This window comes from Sardina pilchardus, chromosome 3 (genome assembly GCF_963854185.1).
Source record: "Sardina pilchardus chromosome 3, fSarPil1.1, whole genome shotgun sequence".
NCBI lineage: Eukaryota > Metazoa > Chordata > Actinopteri > Clupeiformes > Clupeidae > Sardina > Sardina pilchardus.
Genome location: NC_084996.1, coordinates 9138810 through 9155646, shown reverse-complemented (window position 1 = coordinate 9155646; position 16837 = coordinate 9138810). Strand labels below are relative to the sequence as shown.

General features: G+C 41.8%; 1 protein-coding gene and 2 long non-coding RNA genes across 6 annotated transcripts; all 3 read right to left on the bottom strand.

Annotated features, from left to right (window-relative positions):
* Nucleotides 1-110: 110 nt before the first annotated feature.
* Nucleotides 111-16512, bottom strand: spsb3a (splA/ryanodine receptor domain and SOCS box containing 3a). Of its 4 annotated transcripts, none has more exons than XM_062531666.1 (7): nt 16390-16512; nt 5168-5292; nt 4814-4991; nt 4318-4505; nt 3491-3593; nt 3240-3365; nt 111-2281 (listed from the first exon to the last, which is right to left on the bottom strand). In XM_062531666.1, exons 1-7 carry the CDS (start codon nt 16397-16399, stop codon nt 1914-1916), a joined length of 1098 nt encoding a protein of 365 aa, XP_062387650.1. In that variant the 5' UTR covers nt 16400-16512; the 3' UTR covers nt 111-1913. The 4 variants fall into 4 exon arrangements, with proteins under 4 accessions (XP_062387650.1, XP_062387651.1, XP_062387652.1 ...); XM_062531667.1 differs by lacking the exon at nt 16390-16512 and adding an exon at nt 6567-6750; XM_062531668.1 differs by lacking the exon at nt 16390-16512 and adding an exon at nt 6567-6750 and having other exon boundaries at nt 5168-5289.
* On the bottom strand, nt 9242-12022 carry LOC134076074 (uncharacterized). The gene is made up of 6 exons (XR_009938532.1): nt 11944-12022; nt 11624-11786; nt 11092-11198; nt 10847-10991; nt 10394-10520; nt 9242-9599 (listed from the first exon to the last, which is right to left on the bottom strand). It is a non-coding gene; the product is annotated as an uncharacterized LOC134076074 (long non-coding RNA).
* LOC134076072 (uncharacterized) lies at nt 12189-15347 on the bottom strand. The gene is made up of 4 exons (XR_009938531.1): nt 15093-15347; nt 13147-13360; nt 12764-12839; nt 12189-12347 (listed from the first exon to the last, which is right to left on the bottom strand). It is a non-coding gene; the product is annotated as an uncharacterized LOC134076072 (long non-coding RNA).
* Nucleotides 16513-16837: the final 325 nt, after the last annotated feature.

The window sequence follows — 16837 nt, the reverse complement described above, 5'->3', positions numbered from 1 at the left end:
TTCCACAACGTCATTTGTAATAACATTTTAACTTCAACATGTTGGAGTGGTATATGCTTTATGTTTTTTTTATTTACAAATTTAACAAAGCCGCTTTCTCCCCGAAAATCTTTTTGTGCATATTTATTGTTTCATTTTAACACCATAATGCGGTTAAAGGCCATGCTTAAGATATACAGAATGCAAATAGAGACTACTAGGCTTATACATACACTATGTACAGATGACAGCATAGTTGAAATATGTAAATTTATATACATACAAATAAGCAAAAGTGCTTTAATGCATAACAAAAGTTTTCTTTATACAGACAATTATAAAACATATATAGTGTGTATGTATTAGATTAAGACCCACGAAGACACAATAAAGGAGTTTCCCCATAATTAAACAGACTAAAAAAAGAGGACATGGAAAAAAGAACTTGTGTGAGTCTGAATAACATTTACAATATGTCACCCATGATGCCATTGTTAAAATGACAAAGCTGGCCCAAGGCACTAGAACACTCCGAACATGACATAAGTATGCTAACTGACAATCTTACTCACTCATATACACAACATTTTTTTCTTAAGTTACAATGTCCACTCACTCATCCACTCATGTAAGTGCATCTGCAGATTCACAAACAAACAAGGAGTGCTCCACATTCCTTAGATTAACCGCAATCCCGTTTTATACAACAGATTAATTTTCAAAGTTGCGATAGGATCCAGCTGATGTACAACTGAACTGTAAGATTACAGTTCAACTGTATGTTGGCTGAATCACAAGAAAATACCTTAACTCGAAACGGCTAATATTTTTGTAAAAGGTCCAGTTCAAAAAAGATATCACGTAATGGATAAAGCGGCAACTGTGAGAGCACAAGAAACACATACACATCATGGTACGTTTGATGTGGGCAGGAAGTGCCGTTTCTATACCGCTCTGAGGACCAATATTTTAGAAAATATTTTATAATAAAATGTAATCCTACCTATGATACCTCTTAACAATTTTGGCTGATGGAGCTGCAGCATGATCAAACTGCTGAGCCGAACATGACCCTTTCATCTGTGCCAAAGAAATCGTGGCCAGGGGTGTATGAGAGGGAAGCATGAGACTGTAACATCTCCTGCTTTCAGGTAGCAGCACTTCCGGTGCAAGAACCAGGAAGAAGTAGTAACAGTTTCACTACAAATAAGAACAAACGACAATACAGTTCTACTCTTGTGCAGTCTAGTGTATAGGTGTACAGAACCAACCGTTTTGTTGTGATAATACTCTTAAGGGGTTAAATACTGTTGAAAACCTTTAACATCCAGTTAAGGCTTGCTCACAATGTATCGGCCAACATTTCGTGGTGTTGGAATGCATGGGAGGAACTGTACCTAGCTTCTGTAGCTATATACTGCACTGTTGTCTTCACTCACATTTGGTGAAATACAGTTGGCCCCGTAGGAGGGTGTTCTGCCTGCGTGGGGTTGTAAATATTTGCGGCCGACTATACCAGGGGTTTTCAAAATGCAACTTCAGGAAAACACTTCCATCTGGCCCGAGAAAAACATCAACTAACAATGAGACTTGAGGTGTTTAAGGACAACGCTTGATTTAGTTGTTTAGAGAGTAATTTGCTGATTAAGAAAGTATCACATTCAGGGTGTATGAAGTCGTTGCATTTTTAACCCCCATATCTTACAAGGGATTTGAAAACCCCTGGCATTTTGCATTAGATCACAAATACTTTTTATGTTTATGCATTTCCTGTGTGTACACACTGCATTAATTTCTTACCTTTGCATGTCTGCCATGTGAATGCGTGTGTGTGTGTGTGTGTGTGTGTGTGTGTGTGTGTGTGTGTGTGTACATTACGTGATATTATGCATGTTTGCATGTATATATGTATGTGTGCACGTACAGTACATGTATCAGGTCCAACGACAGCGCTTCCTTTGGCAGGCCTCCGGGTCGGAGGTGCAGCCCTCCGAGTCGCTGCTGGAGGACGGCCCAGGAGGCGTGTGCATGTGGCCGTGGGGCTGCGTGTGGTTCTGCATGTGGTCCAGGGTGAGGACCCAGCCCAGCTTGGAGTGGAGCAGCTGCCGGAGGCCCGGTGGCAGAGGCAGCACCCCCAGGGCGTCAGTCCCGGACGGCAGGAGCTTCCGCAGGCGCGAGCAGCACAGGTACTGCAGGGAGGTGGGCGCCGACACGGAGCGGATGAGCTTCATGCTGCTCTTGGCCGCGGTGCTGCACGCCATGGGGAACACGTGCTTGTTCTGCAACTCTGTCGCAGCCACACCTGCAACATCCACACGCACATTGAATATAGAATTATACATATTTCTGCAAGATTATAGTGAGAATTCTGAGAGTCAAAAAGGCAGAATTTTAAAAAAGCAAGTCAGATTTTGAGATGACCCCAGGAGTAAACCCAGGAAGCTCATGTTTATTGCTATTCAGTTTAGTTTAGCATTCTTAATGTTAGGTTGTTACATGGTTATGCTGTAATAGTTTAAGCCATAAAACGGTTAATATATATATTTTTTAAAAGTAAAAGGAGCAGTCAGTGATTTTCCTGTGAAAATGAAATGCTTGAAATGCTCAAATACACGTCTATGACAAAAGGGGCCCCAATTTTAAATGATGGGACAAAGTCTTTAGTCTAATTAAAACTAATTTAACTAGTTTAATTTAATTTAAACACCACCAAGACCTAAAACACATGAGTCCCACATGCCACCCAATAGATATTCATACAAGGACACTGCTTTTTCAAAAGACATACTGAAGGCTGCGTTTACATGCACTTTAGTATCCCGTTTATTGGGATTTTAAAGTATCCCGGTTTTGTATTTGCACATGTAAACATCATATCTCGATTTCAGGGTTTCTCTGTGTTCATGTAAATACCATATCCTGAATATGATCAAAATCGGGATAAGCCTCATAACCGGAATACTAACGTGCATGTAAACGCAGTCATAGTAATGTTTAGTCATTTTTACCCATCAAGCTCGCAAAAGCATTTTCATTTTTTCCATTCTCCATGCATCTCTCTTTGAATTACTGTCTAGAACCAAAGTCATTGTAACTTAAAAACAACTTTCTTTAAGTTGTAACCACATCTGTTGCCTCAAGATAGCACTGCCTGACAGCAGCAATTCCCTCACCGAAACAAGAAGTGAATGTTGCCTAGAAGCAGAAGTTGTGATATCTGAACACAAACACACGTTGGCTGCGCGGCTGGTACTACTGACCTATGCACTTTCGATTCTTGAAGAATGTAAGTGTGCCGTGCCAGGTGTCCAAGTGTACTCCGATGATGGAGCCTTGACCGAAGCGTGATGAGAAGCTGACCTTGTCACCTTTATGATGAAGAAGACCTACACACACACACACACACAAGAAAATGTCCTTAAGAGAACTACAGTCAAGGAGATTCTAAGGTGCACAAGCTCTTCATCTCACTACTTTTGTGATGCTGGTGGTGGAACGGTGTTGAAGTTACCTGTATAAGATAAGCCCCAGCTCTCTTCATCCTTGCCTAGTAAGCTGCAGAATGTGTGTCTGTATTTATCTAGGTTCACGTCTGAAGTTCCAATCCCCACCATCTGTGGCATGTACACACAATCAGTTATTCACACATCCACACATCTCAACTCAAAACGCACAATCATTTCCAAGCTGTTTAATTACTGGGCCCTATTCCTTATACTTGTTCATCATCATAGAGGATACTGAGTTTTCCCCACAGCTGTGAAACTGCTAGTGAATGATAGCTGCATGGAGCGACAACAAAGATGTTTTTATAACACATCAACCATCTCTGATAGCAACATTATGTTTGCGTATAGTTTCAAGTTTCAACTGCTACTGGAGAGCAAACATGATTATATACTGCTTTTTCCAAATCACAACCACTCCAGTAGAGTATCCATTTTTAAAATTAAACAATCACAGTGATGTAATCCTACACGAATAGCAAACAGACAATTTTTCCGGATATTTTTTTTTCCTACTTCATTCAAATAGGACAGTGAAGGGTGATAGCAAGCGGGTGGTACAGAAAGATGGGGGTGGGGTCGACATTACGACGGGTGTGCTGGCGATTACGCCGCTCCGTCCGGCATCTTTTGTCTTGTGTCTTGTTATTTTGTAAATTTGTTTGTTCATTGTTGTCACGGGTACGCTGGCGACTACGCCACTCCGTTCGGCACTGTCTATGTCTTTTGTGAAGTGCTTTGGGTTGTACTCTGTGCACGTTATATGCGCTATATAAATAAAATGACTTGACTTGACTTGACAAAGCCAATGCATGCTGACTTTAGAGCTCACCATGTCGGTCCCATAGACGGGAGATGTCATCTTGATCTCCCAGAAGTGCTGTCCATCTGTGAGCTCTTTGGAGCCTCTGATGGCCGCTGTGCCGCAGCTGTACTCAGAGTGGAAGCTCACCTTCCTGTTCTCACAACTAAGCAGCGTCGCCGCTGATCGGCTGTCGTCGTCCCACACCCAGTCAAAATCTGCCAACGTCAAAGCAGAGACAGTCAACATCTACCGAAACAACATCAACATCATTGGGCATTGTCAAAAATCACAGCTAGGGAAGAGTAGACAATTTTTGAAGACGTACAAGTGAGTTAAGACAGACCATCCAATCTTGCCACACTAGTGGCATTCAAATTATCATTATTTGACCAATAATGATGTGTGGCATTCTCCTCTCTGAGTTCTTTGTATGAGGTGGAGATAAAGACAGTGAATTGAGTAAAGAGAACGATACACAGATTACGGAAAAGGAGGGACAGAGGAAGAGTCTGAGGAGGCTCACCCTGGTCATCCTCTCCACAATGACAGTCATGTATGTGTGTGAAGCCACGCAGGCGGGGGTTGCAGCTGGCCTCGATCTGCGAGTCACAGCTACAGTAGGACTCCCCAGTCACGGGAACAGCACTTGGCACAGGGGGCACTGCTGCAGGAAACTCCACTTCAGAGTCCGAGTCACTGTACTTTAACACACAATCCATGGCAACAGGTAGAATTAATTTCGGTTAGGCCATATTGCAATGATATAATGCTGTTCAATCATGTCATGGCATTATGACAATCTATGATTACCCCATGCTTAAATAAGTTGACATGATTTTTTTTTTTTCAGAAAAAGAAAACAGGTGAAGACACGCACCTCAGTCTCCGAGGCCTGAATGAGAGCTCGTGCGTCCGCATCCCGCCGAATACCACTCCAAACGTAACGCCACGCCCGACTATTCCTGCTTCTTCTTGACATACCAGCTAGGACAGAATGGCCTGCTGATCACAAAAAACAAACCCACTCCATTGTAAAAATCACAAATACCAGTGTTTTGGTGACTAAATAGTGTAGCGCATGCCAGACCTTAGAGAGAGAGGATAAAGGGTTGCTGCTTTTTTCTACGTTTCCCATTGTAATAGGCAGTTTAACATAGGCAGTTTGACATAGGCCGTTTTAGACAAGGCTACATTGACTGCATTATTTAGTTTGAATGTCTTGACTCTTGAAGCAAAGTAGCAGAAATGGATGCAAACACCTTAGGCCTACTTATAGGTCAGGTCGGGTTGGGTTGGGTTCAGGTAGATAGATGTTAAAAGCATATTGTCGGGTCGGGCGAAGGCAGATTGAATCTCCAAAATGGGTCGGGCCGCACATCACAACTATAGTTTGATGAGGTTGGTTCACTACGCAAACTAATCTGCAGGTCCAATCATCTCGTGTCACCACACAAGACACACAGGCTATTGGATACACAATCATCAGCCAAATAGTTGCAGATTTATCCAGACTGGGTCAAGAACCACATTTTTACCATGAAAGGTAGTTGCTCTACTTTGCAGGACTCTGTATTCGTCACTTTGCGTTACAGGTGAATACGATATCATCACAAGGCGATGAAGCAGGACCGAGTTCCTCTTAAGTCACTGTTCTACTAACATAAGAAAACGGCCCTTACGACCGAGTGCGAAACAATTGCACGACTGAAAAGGTTAACGTTTAAGTTACAGCATTCTTCAAAGTACTGCTACCAGCTAGTTAGCAGCTTGTAGCATTTACAGATCAGTGAAACAACTTCAAAACATTGCACTTATTATCAGAATATGGTACTCCGAGTTTCGTTATTATTTTGAGCATAACAATTCGAAAGGGTAGCAGCAGCTAACGGTGCAAAAACGAATAGCCTACTTACCAACTGACTACGAGTGCTCAGCGAGATATCGCTAGCTTACACTGCTAACAATATGGTAATTAGATAGTTAGCCAGCCCTAGCTTGCCTGTATTTAAATGTAGAATTTCCTGTGAGAAGTGCCCTAAGAACAGATGAATGTAGGCGCTCGATATTTGCAAGTATGCATTATTAATAAACTGACTGCACATTTTCTCTTTTGGGACACCGGTAGCATTAACTCACTAACATTTCCTGGCTAGCCAACCCACTTCAGAAGTGGAACGGAGCGACCCCACCAAGCCATCGTCCGCTAACTTGGCTAGCAGCTAGGAGGATAGCAAAGTTAGCTACCGAGCAACAATGTTCCGACTACTCCAACTTACCAGTGCACCCGTTGTCAAGTTTAGATGTTATTGTCTTCTCGCAACTTTCCAAATATTGGGGAACGGTATTATACCGATGCGTTTGTAAATATGCAGGCGTCAAACCATACTAGCTAGCTATCCTAGCTAAGGTTATTCTACCTGTCACAGTCCCAGCAATGACCTACTTTCACGACAGACGTAAACAATCCATTACCAGAGCCCCTCTTTAACCATTGATTGGATAGCACGTTAAAGAGGTGGGCTATAGTACATACACATTACATTCATTGGTCAATATGTATGGCGTTACATTTGTGCCACATTTATGAGCGCAGAGTGGAGCAATATTGAGCACAGAAACATATTTTGAGCAAGCACACAACTTATATTCTGAGGACAAATTAAACTTGAGCACAAAGAATTTGTAACTGCGCAAACGAGAATCAATTCTGTGCTCAACAAATGTCTTTGTGTGTTCGCTACGGTCAAAATGTGTGCGCGACGACAGCGCCCCTTTCATTCATTTTCACTGAACGCGCTCTCACACAGCTCCCTCTGCTCGCTCTAGCTATCTCTCTCCCTCTCGCTCAAGTTAATCTCTGCGCTCGCTCAAAGTCATCTCTGTGCTCGCTCAAAATCTGTCGACAGCGTTACATTCCAGAGCCACGCCCTAAAACCGCCACAGGCCAATCGTGGCTTAGCAACCCGTAACTAGGCAAGCAAGGCCTGGCAAGCTTTCGAGTTTTTGCCATGTTAACCTATGGAGACTGCATAGCCTGTGGGCCATTAAGGGCATTTATTTGGATGTGTGGTGCCCCCAAACACGTGAAATCACGGTGAAATAACATGTTGAACTATAAAGACATGATATAGTTTGAAATACGTATTTTTCTAACTTTAAATTTTGCATATTGCGTGATATTTCCATAACCGCGAGATACGTTTCACGATGGCGGCAAAAAGTTCTTAACAGACATTCAACGAGACGTATGTATAGCCCGTCAGCAATTCTGTCTAAAATAATACCTATTTGAAGTACCAATCATGTTATGTTGTCAAATATTGACGTTATGGAAGTATAGCTTAAAACGTTATGCTAGTTTTGTCCCCCGTCCGTTTCATTCGTACTAGCCTGGAGGAACCATCGAAAACAACGCGTACCTTCGACTTTTGCTTAAATAACTCATGAACGGTTTTGTTCAGAGCTGAAAATGCAACTGTAGTTGACAGAGGACAGATGTAGCTCGCTAGTGACCAAATATGAGTTTTCAGTGTGGTGCGATGTCTTTGTAAATTACATTTGTTTAAAAAATCCCGTGTCTCCTCCATTGTAATAGACGGGCAAGGTGCGAAAGTTTGACAGGCGTAGCAACAGTAACTATGGAGGGCGGGACTTCTGGAAGGGTCAATTGCCAACCAATCAGAAGATTCGCCCGAAATTGATTGACATCCAACCTGACCAATCAGAGTAGCTCTTCCGTCGACGAAGCCCTTCGTGAAAGTGGACATTGGACAATAAACCCAAACGCGATTCATTCAGCAGCTAACTTTCTTTCTAGTGCATCTTTGACTACATCATACTCAAATACATTATCGGTAAGTATTTTATAGTTTAATAGTTATAGTTTATATAGCTTATAGTTTAATTAACGACAGTGTTTGGAACGTGCATTATTTTTCTATATACCGCACGGCTATGAAGTACTTCCCTACTTTTGGGCTTATTACACTTGAATATTAATTCGCCAATGTGAATGTAACGGTAAAAACAACAACGTTGTTGGCGGTATAAACCAAAGTGATAGTAGCAGTGGTATAAGAGGGATAATCAACGACGCGCCGTGCGTTTATAGGAAAATAATGCGGCGTCGGGACCTTATTACCACTTCGAACGTGCATTATTTTCCTATAAACGCACGGCGCGTCGTTGATTATCCCTTACTTAATCATTTACAAATTTGCAACATTGATATGGATTATTTCACCCTGGATCTCAGTAATTCATTTAATTAATTTACAGAACATTCAACAACCAGGCATCAACTGGGAAAATTTTACTGAACATTTTATTCTGGAGGAGGATCGCAACGGCACCATTGTGGTTCCTGAAATTATGTGTCCGTTGAATGACAATGCTCTGGAGGAGCTTTGGAGAACAGTTAATCCATTACAACAATGTCAATCAAATGGTCGTGCCTTGTACATACAATTCTTGAACTTTGTGTCAAACCAACACTAACAGTCCACACACACACAATTCTTGAACTTTGTGTCAAACCAACACTCACTCACAATTCTTGAACTTTGTGTCAAACCATCACTCACTCAGTCCACTCACCTCACTCACTCCACTCACCTCACTCAGTCCACTCACCTCACTCAGTCCACTCAGTCCACTCACTCCACTCACCTCACTCACTCCACTCACCTCACTCACTCCACTCACCTCACTCAGTCCACTCAGTCCACTCAGCTCACTCACTCCACTCACCTCACTCACTCCACTCAGTCCACTCAGTCCACTCACCTCACTCACTCCACTCACCTCACTCACTCCACTCACCTCACTCAGTCAGTCCACTCAGTCCACTCACTCCACTCACCTCACTCACTCCACTCAGTCCACTCAGTCCACTCACCTCACTCAGTCCACTCAGTCCACTCAGTCCACTCACCTCACTCACTCCACTCACTCCACTCACACACTCCCATTCAAAAACATGACTGGTGAAGTGGCCCTTTTAAGAAAATGAAAAACAACTGGTTGTTAGACTCTGTGAAATCCACCACCATAGCGAACAGCTTCACTCATGATTCTTGTAAAATCATTGAGAGTGTCCAGATGCTGTATTGGGAAGGTCACTGTTTGAGAACATGCGCTCACAGTTGGGTAACACACGGAGTGTGGTCCTAGTTGCTCAATGCATTCATGGTTGAACTTCACAGTAATCTTGAAATGTCTCTTCTCATCTGGGAGGATAGGGATGTGGGCTTGACCAGTTATCGACTTCAACACATGCTCCACTGTTAGAACCTCTTCTTCTTTCACATCTGTGATGAACAAATCACAACATTTCAAATTTCTCTCCCTCTCTCTCACTCACACACACACACACACACACACACAGAGAGAAACTGTTTTTTTATAAAATTCCTGTATATTATCCAACCATTTGCGCTTAAGTTAATAATTCTGTTGGTTAAAAACAAGACGCTTCTTCCTCTAGCAACACACTGTTAAACAAAAGTGACTAATGCAGTAGGCTACTGATGATCTAGCTTATAAATTGGATAAGTAATTTGAATGTTTGCTGTATGAATGTGCGATACCAGATAAAAATGTAAGTGACGAGTCTTCCCACTGTCTTGGCTTGTTGTATTTGTATCTTTTTGGTATACACTGGTCTTTTTCTTAAGTACTGTAGGTGTCAGCCTGTATAGAGACCTCATACTTGACTCAAATACATTGGCCCTCATTTATCAACCGAGCGTAGAAACCAGCGTACATCTGAGCGCAGAAATCGTCTTACGACGGGGCTCACGTGTGATTCATAAAACCTTTATATCACTCCATTTCCAGCGTAAGAATAAACGTGTGTTGATAAATGTGCCGGCTGGAAACAAGCGTGATTTAAATATCACGCCCCTATATATGCTCGTTTTAATGGCCTCCCCCTAGAATTTACGACATGAAGGTGCATTATACGTCCAAAAGAGATCATTAGTGATCTCGAGCCACAGTGACGTCCAGCTGAACCTTGTTAATTTTGACAGCTAGAAGCTGTCATCAAGGAAGGCGGGAAATTAGAACGATTTAAATGAAGACCAGTGTCTGCACAAAGTACCTGACATCTCCAATTCCTCCAAAAAGTCTTGGAAAAAGGCCATTATCCTCCTCTCTGCCCTTTCTTCAGCAGTTCCCTTCTCACTGTATTCTGCCTTGCAGTGCATCATTATGAAATCAGCATCAGGCTGTAAAGAGTGAAGATAGATTTAGTAAAAAAAAAGTGTCATAGAAGGGATGATGAATGTGTTATTTAATCCATAGCCCTGTTCAAGGCTTCTGAGTGCTGTGTATAAGAGAACGAGACGATTTTATACAATCTAGGCTGAAATGGCAAATCAGCAGCATAGTTACTTAGCAACATGTGTGTTTTGGCTCATATCTCATGATGTGTTTGGGATAGTCACAAAATTCGAACACCTATACAAACTCCAATCCAAACTAATCCAAACATGGTCAAAAGACCAAGAAGTATTAAAAACAGAACAAGGTAAATGGCTTGTAAACTTGTTACCTTTTCAATTTTCCCAGGTACAAAGAGTGAATAGCAAGCTTCTGGGTGGGCAGCCATCTGGTCCAACAGACCATACAGCTCCAGCCCCTTTCGCACCTGCTGCAGCATTGGAATTAATCTCGTGGTGGAATGCAGCACTACCGCTCTTAAGAGAAGCACAAAAAAAGACATACAATACCGTTTAAAAGGAACCATTTTTCATGGGAAATATTTGGAATTTAATTTGAAATCCTAAAAAACCTAACCGAATTATGCTTTTTTTGTTGTCCAGCTTGATCTGGCTTGAGTAACCACAGTTTACAATGTCATCGATCAAAACCATCAGAGACTCAGGATCTGTTGAGTTTTCAACCTAAAAGAAGGTTCAAATAATAATTATGGACTACATTTGTATAGCGCCATTCATAAAACAACTAAGTACAAAAACAGACATTTACAGTAATAAGGGATATGCTGAAATGTAGTGGAGGTGGAGATATGTTCCTGAAACAGGGAGATTTCAACTGAGTAACTGACAAGCAGTCACACAAAGACAGGGGGGGGATTTCCACACCCAAGGCAGAGTTTGAGGCAGGGGACACAGAGGAGTAGAGGATCTGATAGAGTGTAAGGGGTGAGGGGTTAACATGTGAAGAGATAGTAAAGGGTTTTGAAAGTAAGTAGCAGGACTTAATTCACAGGTAGGTGGGCAATGTTACTAGAAAGGGGGAAAAAACTGAAAAGAATTGGTGCTAAAGCAAATCTAATTCAGTCCACAAAGTCACATAGAATGCTTACATTGTTGATAAGCTGGCAGGATTCTAGATCCGTAACATCCTCTTGAGAAAGTGTCCTCAAATCCACCTCACCATTGCAAAGGAAGTTGTAACACCATTCTTTGAAAAAAGCAGGGGGTGGGCCACCTTGAGCTAGGCTCACTGCTATTACCTCACCAACAGTTCTGTGAGCAACGTAGAAAACGTTTTTCAAAAAGCACACACATAAAAGACAAACTTTACTCTTTTTGGGATGAGCACCTTGCTCGAGGACACCTGAACCTGTAGGTGACATGTCCATAACAAGCTAAACTTATACTCATACTGTAATGCGACACCAACCTGAAGTTTTCATTGTCAAGGTCTGTCACAGAGTACTTTGGGTTTTTACCCTGGCTCCCAGGGCCTTCAAAGAACCTTGATTCAATGGCTACAATCATGTCTAAAAGAAAACAGTAATTACCATTATGTGGAAGAATACAAATTCTGGGTTTAATACCATGTTAACTCTGATATTGAACAACATTCAGGAGTCCTAACAGAATCCAGAACTGGTTTTCTTTCATCTGGACAAGCTGTTAAAAAAAACTCACCTGTCAGGAACAAAGGTGAAGTATCCAATCTCTCCTGCAATGGGACTATGAAAAGTATTGCTTTCCCACCTGTAGAGACAGCTCGAAGAGCTTTTACAGAGTATCCTTCCGCTTCTGGCGGTATAACAGTAAGTTTGCGTCGGCCACTGCCACCTTAGTGAGGAAAAAAAAAATGCTTACAGACTGTACGGGGGGAAAACTGCTAACTATTTATTTTGCTAGTTCTAGCGGAAACCACGAAAACGGTAGCCAAGTCATTGCTAAAGACAAATTGAGTTAAGTTTCTTTTCTCGTTTTGGCAAGTAGCTGTATAATAAGCTGGATAATGTATAGAGCACCGGTCATTATCGGAAAATAATTCCCGACAGGATGAACAGAACCCCGACGCGCAGCATTATAATGACCGGCGTTCTATACATTATCCCTTACATAAAACATTTCAATATGTGGTTAAATGGTGGCATGTTACTTTAACATAGGCCCATATTAGTGTTTGGATGCAGCCTCTATATAAACCTATGGGAGAGCATCAACATAAATGTCAACAACACCATCTTGACCCTACAAACCTGAGGCTTTGTGTAGGAGCCATCCGCCGGCAAGATTCTCCATTTTTGGAAACGTGTCAGTCAAGACTTGCGTAATCTTGGTTAAAAGAGTGCAAGAGAGAGATTCTTTACATTTACATTTATGCATTTAGCAGACGCTTATCCAAAAAAAACAAGCCAACATCAAAAGTACAGTACAGTTATTCCTCCTACTGCTACTGTGAGTTTTGGTTGAGAGAGAGGGAGAGAGGGAGAGAGAGAGAGAGAGAGAGAGAGCACGCACGAGAGAGAGAGAGAGAGAGAGAGAGAGAGAGAGAGAGAGAGAGAGAGAGAGAGAGAGAGAGAGAGAGAGAGAGAGAGAGTTTTTAAATGATGTGCACAACAAAAAAATGTGTAAACTGTACCTCTGAATGGTCACCAGTCTCTGGCATCGAAACACTCTTTCTCCCCATGCCTGCCTGAAGCAATTCTAGCTCCTCGGCAGGCAATGGGGTGAGGGTGGTATTTTTTGGCAACAGGTAGAAATTCAGTGCTACCGTTTTTGATTTTTGCGTAGAGGCAGCAAAAAATCTTTTTTTCCCACGTTTTCCACCAAGTTTGAAAAAGCCAGGAAAGGATCTATTGATTATAGAACAAAGTAACTTCATGAGTGTAATGTCAATCAGATATTAAAATGTAGCCTATTTGACTTCCAAATGCAATTTAAAACTAATATCCTGTCTGAAGGTTAATCAATTAAAATACACGGCTCAATAAAATAAAGGGAACACTGGTTCATAGGAGTATAGCATCAAGTCAATCACACTTGTGGGATATTCATCTGGCCAGTTATGTAACAGAGGTGGTTGTGAATCAGGTTAATCTGCTTTGATGTCAACGGAATGTGCTACATGTGTACTAGAGGGCCAACTGTGAGACGACCCCCAAAACAGGAATGGCTTTACAGGTGGTGGCAACTGGTAATTTTTCCATCTTCATCCTTCTTGGCTGATTTTTCACTAGTTTTGCATTTGGATAGGGTCAGTGTTACTACCGGTAGCATAAGCCAGTATCTAGAGCCTACAAAGGTTGCACAGGGTAGTCCAACTCCACCTGGAATCTCTTCCGTGCTCTTGAGACTGCAGTGAGACACATCTTTTTAGCAATGGAAAGTATTGGTATGCCATTCTGGAGTGAACCAGTGTTCCCTTTGTTTGAGCAGTGTACATAACTGAGCAGATAGACCATGCCAAAGAACATGTACAGTGTAGCCTGCATTTACTCTTTTCTAATGCAATAAAATAAAATATGTGTCTAAATAACAAACCTTGACATTTCTTCTTGAACACTAAAGTTTCGAGAAGACGAGGGGGCAGGTGAATGTGGAGCAGAGGGGGCAGGTGGATGTGGAGTGGGGGAAGAGGCAGACTGAACTGAACTATTCTGGGTGTTGAACAGCAGCAAATCGACCAGGTTCCTGACCGCTGACTCTATAGTTCCATGGCCCTACATAGATTTCAGTTTTAAGTTAGAACTGCAAAAAGACACCTACTACAATAGGCCAGCCAATTTAGCACAAAAAAAGGTCCAAACATAAAACGAATTGCAATAGTAATGGTTCATAGTTTCCATTGATCCTAATACCCTACAGGATAAATCTACCATCGGCAAATTAGTGGAACATACTTTTTTTCAAGGTCCAGGGCAGCACATTTTAGTGTGTGATTCACTGTGTGTCCACTGTGTGCTGTGTGTGTTCACTAATTCGGTTAAATTGGGTTAAATGCAGAGACTGAATTTCCCTCACGGGATCAAAAAAGGATAAATTCTATTCTATTCTATTCTATTCTAGTTGATTGGTTAACAGGCACCCCGAGAGGATCGGTCACACCCGGACCTAATGTTAGCAAGACTGCCATCAAAGAACATCAGACCATAGAACTTTGGGATGTCCCGTTGAAGTGAATGAGCATTCGGAGCCGTGTAATAACGCAGTCATTAGAGTTCTTACCATAGACATGTATGTACGGGAACGGGATAATGGACGACACGCCGTGCGGTTATTCAAAGTTAATGCACGTTCTAGACGGTGAAACGGCCCGACGCGAAGCGGAGAAAAGTCTAGAAAAGTGCATTAACTTTGAATAACCGCACGGCGTGAAGTCCATTATCCCGCTTATTCCACTGTTGCCACTGGCGTTGTGTTCGTTTCCGGTGCTAATATAAATGTTTAAATCGCTAGAACTGTATTGTAAACGTATATATATATCTATGGTTCTTACCACAGACTAGAATGTTCTTACAACGACAAAACGTAATTCTGAGACACAATTATTCAATTATTTCAAAGAGAATAAAGTCAAGTGCTTACTGATTGCTGAGGTGTGTCGCCAGTCGACATATTTCACCGCGCTTAGGAGTTGCTAGCATGCTAAGCAGTTGCTAGGATTGCTAAAGAGGAACGAATAACATTTAATTAGCGGGGAGCACATAACATTAGCAAGGCAAATCAAGCAAACACCGACGTCTCGAGATAACATTACATTTACATTTAGCTGTTAGGCTTTTATCCAAAGACTTACAAAAGGATCAATATTCAAGCTACAGCACAATTAGGAAAAGCTAGGCTAAGAGTGCATATTGCTGGCATGATAGGCTAACGTTAAGAATGCGTTGCAACACATAACATTAGCAAGGCAAATCAAGCAAACACCGACGTCTCGAGATAACATTACATTTACATTTAGCTGTTATAGGCTTTTATCCAAAGACTTACTAAATGATCAATATTCAAGATACAGCACAATTAGGAAAAGCTAGGCTAAGAGTGCATATTGCTGGCATGATATAGGCTAACGTTAAGAATGCCAGTTAACATTGACGTTCAGAATAACGTTAAGAATGCCATCCAACACACTATTGTAACACTATCGTTAATTAAAAAATAGTCAAGGATATCATATCTACACTCAAATGTACTATAAAATACTTACCGATAATGTATTTGAGTATTATGTAGTCAAAGATGCACTAGAAAAAAAAGTTAGCTGCTGAATCGCGTTTGGGTTTCTTGTCCACTTTCACGAAAGGGAGAGGCTTCGGCTTCCTCCAGAGCGGTATATAAAGGCTTCGTCGACGGAAGATCTACTCTGATTGGTCAGGTTGAATGTCAATCAAATTCGGGCGAATCTTCTGATTGGTTGGCAATAACGCTGTCGATAGATTTTGAGCGAGCACAGAGATGACTTTGAGCGAGCGCAGAGATTAACTTGAGCGAGAGGGAGAGAGATAGCTAGAGCGAGCAGAGGGAGCTGTGTGAGAGCGCGTTCAGTGAAAATGAATGAAAGGGGCGCTGTTGTCGCGCACACATTTTGACCGTAGCGAACACACAAAGACATTTGTTGAGCACAGAATTGATTCTCGTTTGCGCAGTTACAAATTCTTTGTGCTCAAGTTTAATTTGTCCTCAGAATATAAGTTGTGTGCTTGCTCAAAATATGTTTCTGTGCTCAATATTGCTCCACTCTGCGCTCATAAATGTGGCACAAATGTAACGCCATAAATATGGCTGTCAGAAACGGTCGCGTTCAGGACTCTTCACCCTCTTCACGGACGGACATTTTGGCTCTTGAAAAACAAGGAAGCCTTACAGTTTCATTTGGACTTACCTGGGCTCATTAGTCTATTATTTGATGGAGAATTTTGCGCATTAACAAACAGTCCCTCCAGTCCAATTAGGCATCTTTACAAAAGTATACATTTCCAAAAGTACATGACTCTAAGCCATCCCTCCCTCTTACTGTCACATGTTCCACGACTACTGGCCTGAAGGCAATTTATATGGAAGATGAGAGAAAGGAGGGTGAAGGAGTTCTTCTTGCATTCTTCGTTCCCAGTGTCGGGTTATCACACTAGCCACTAAATTGCCCTTATTTTTGTTCTGATCAAATCCACTCAACCAAATGATGAAGATCAGCAATTTTACTTTATTCACACATATAAGGCTTAAAATGATGCAGATTCTAACTTAATACCATGAGAAAGATCCCAAGCACAAACAGCAGAGGGTCAGCTAAGCCTTCTCACGCCGTAGCTCATGCACTTTTAAAGAACTTT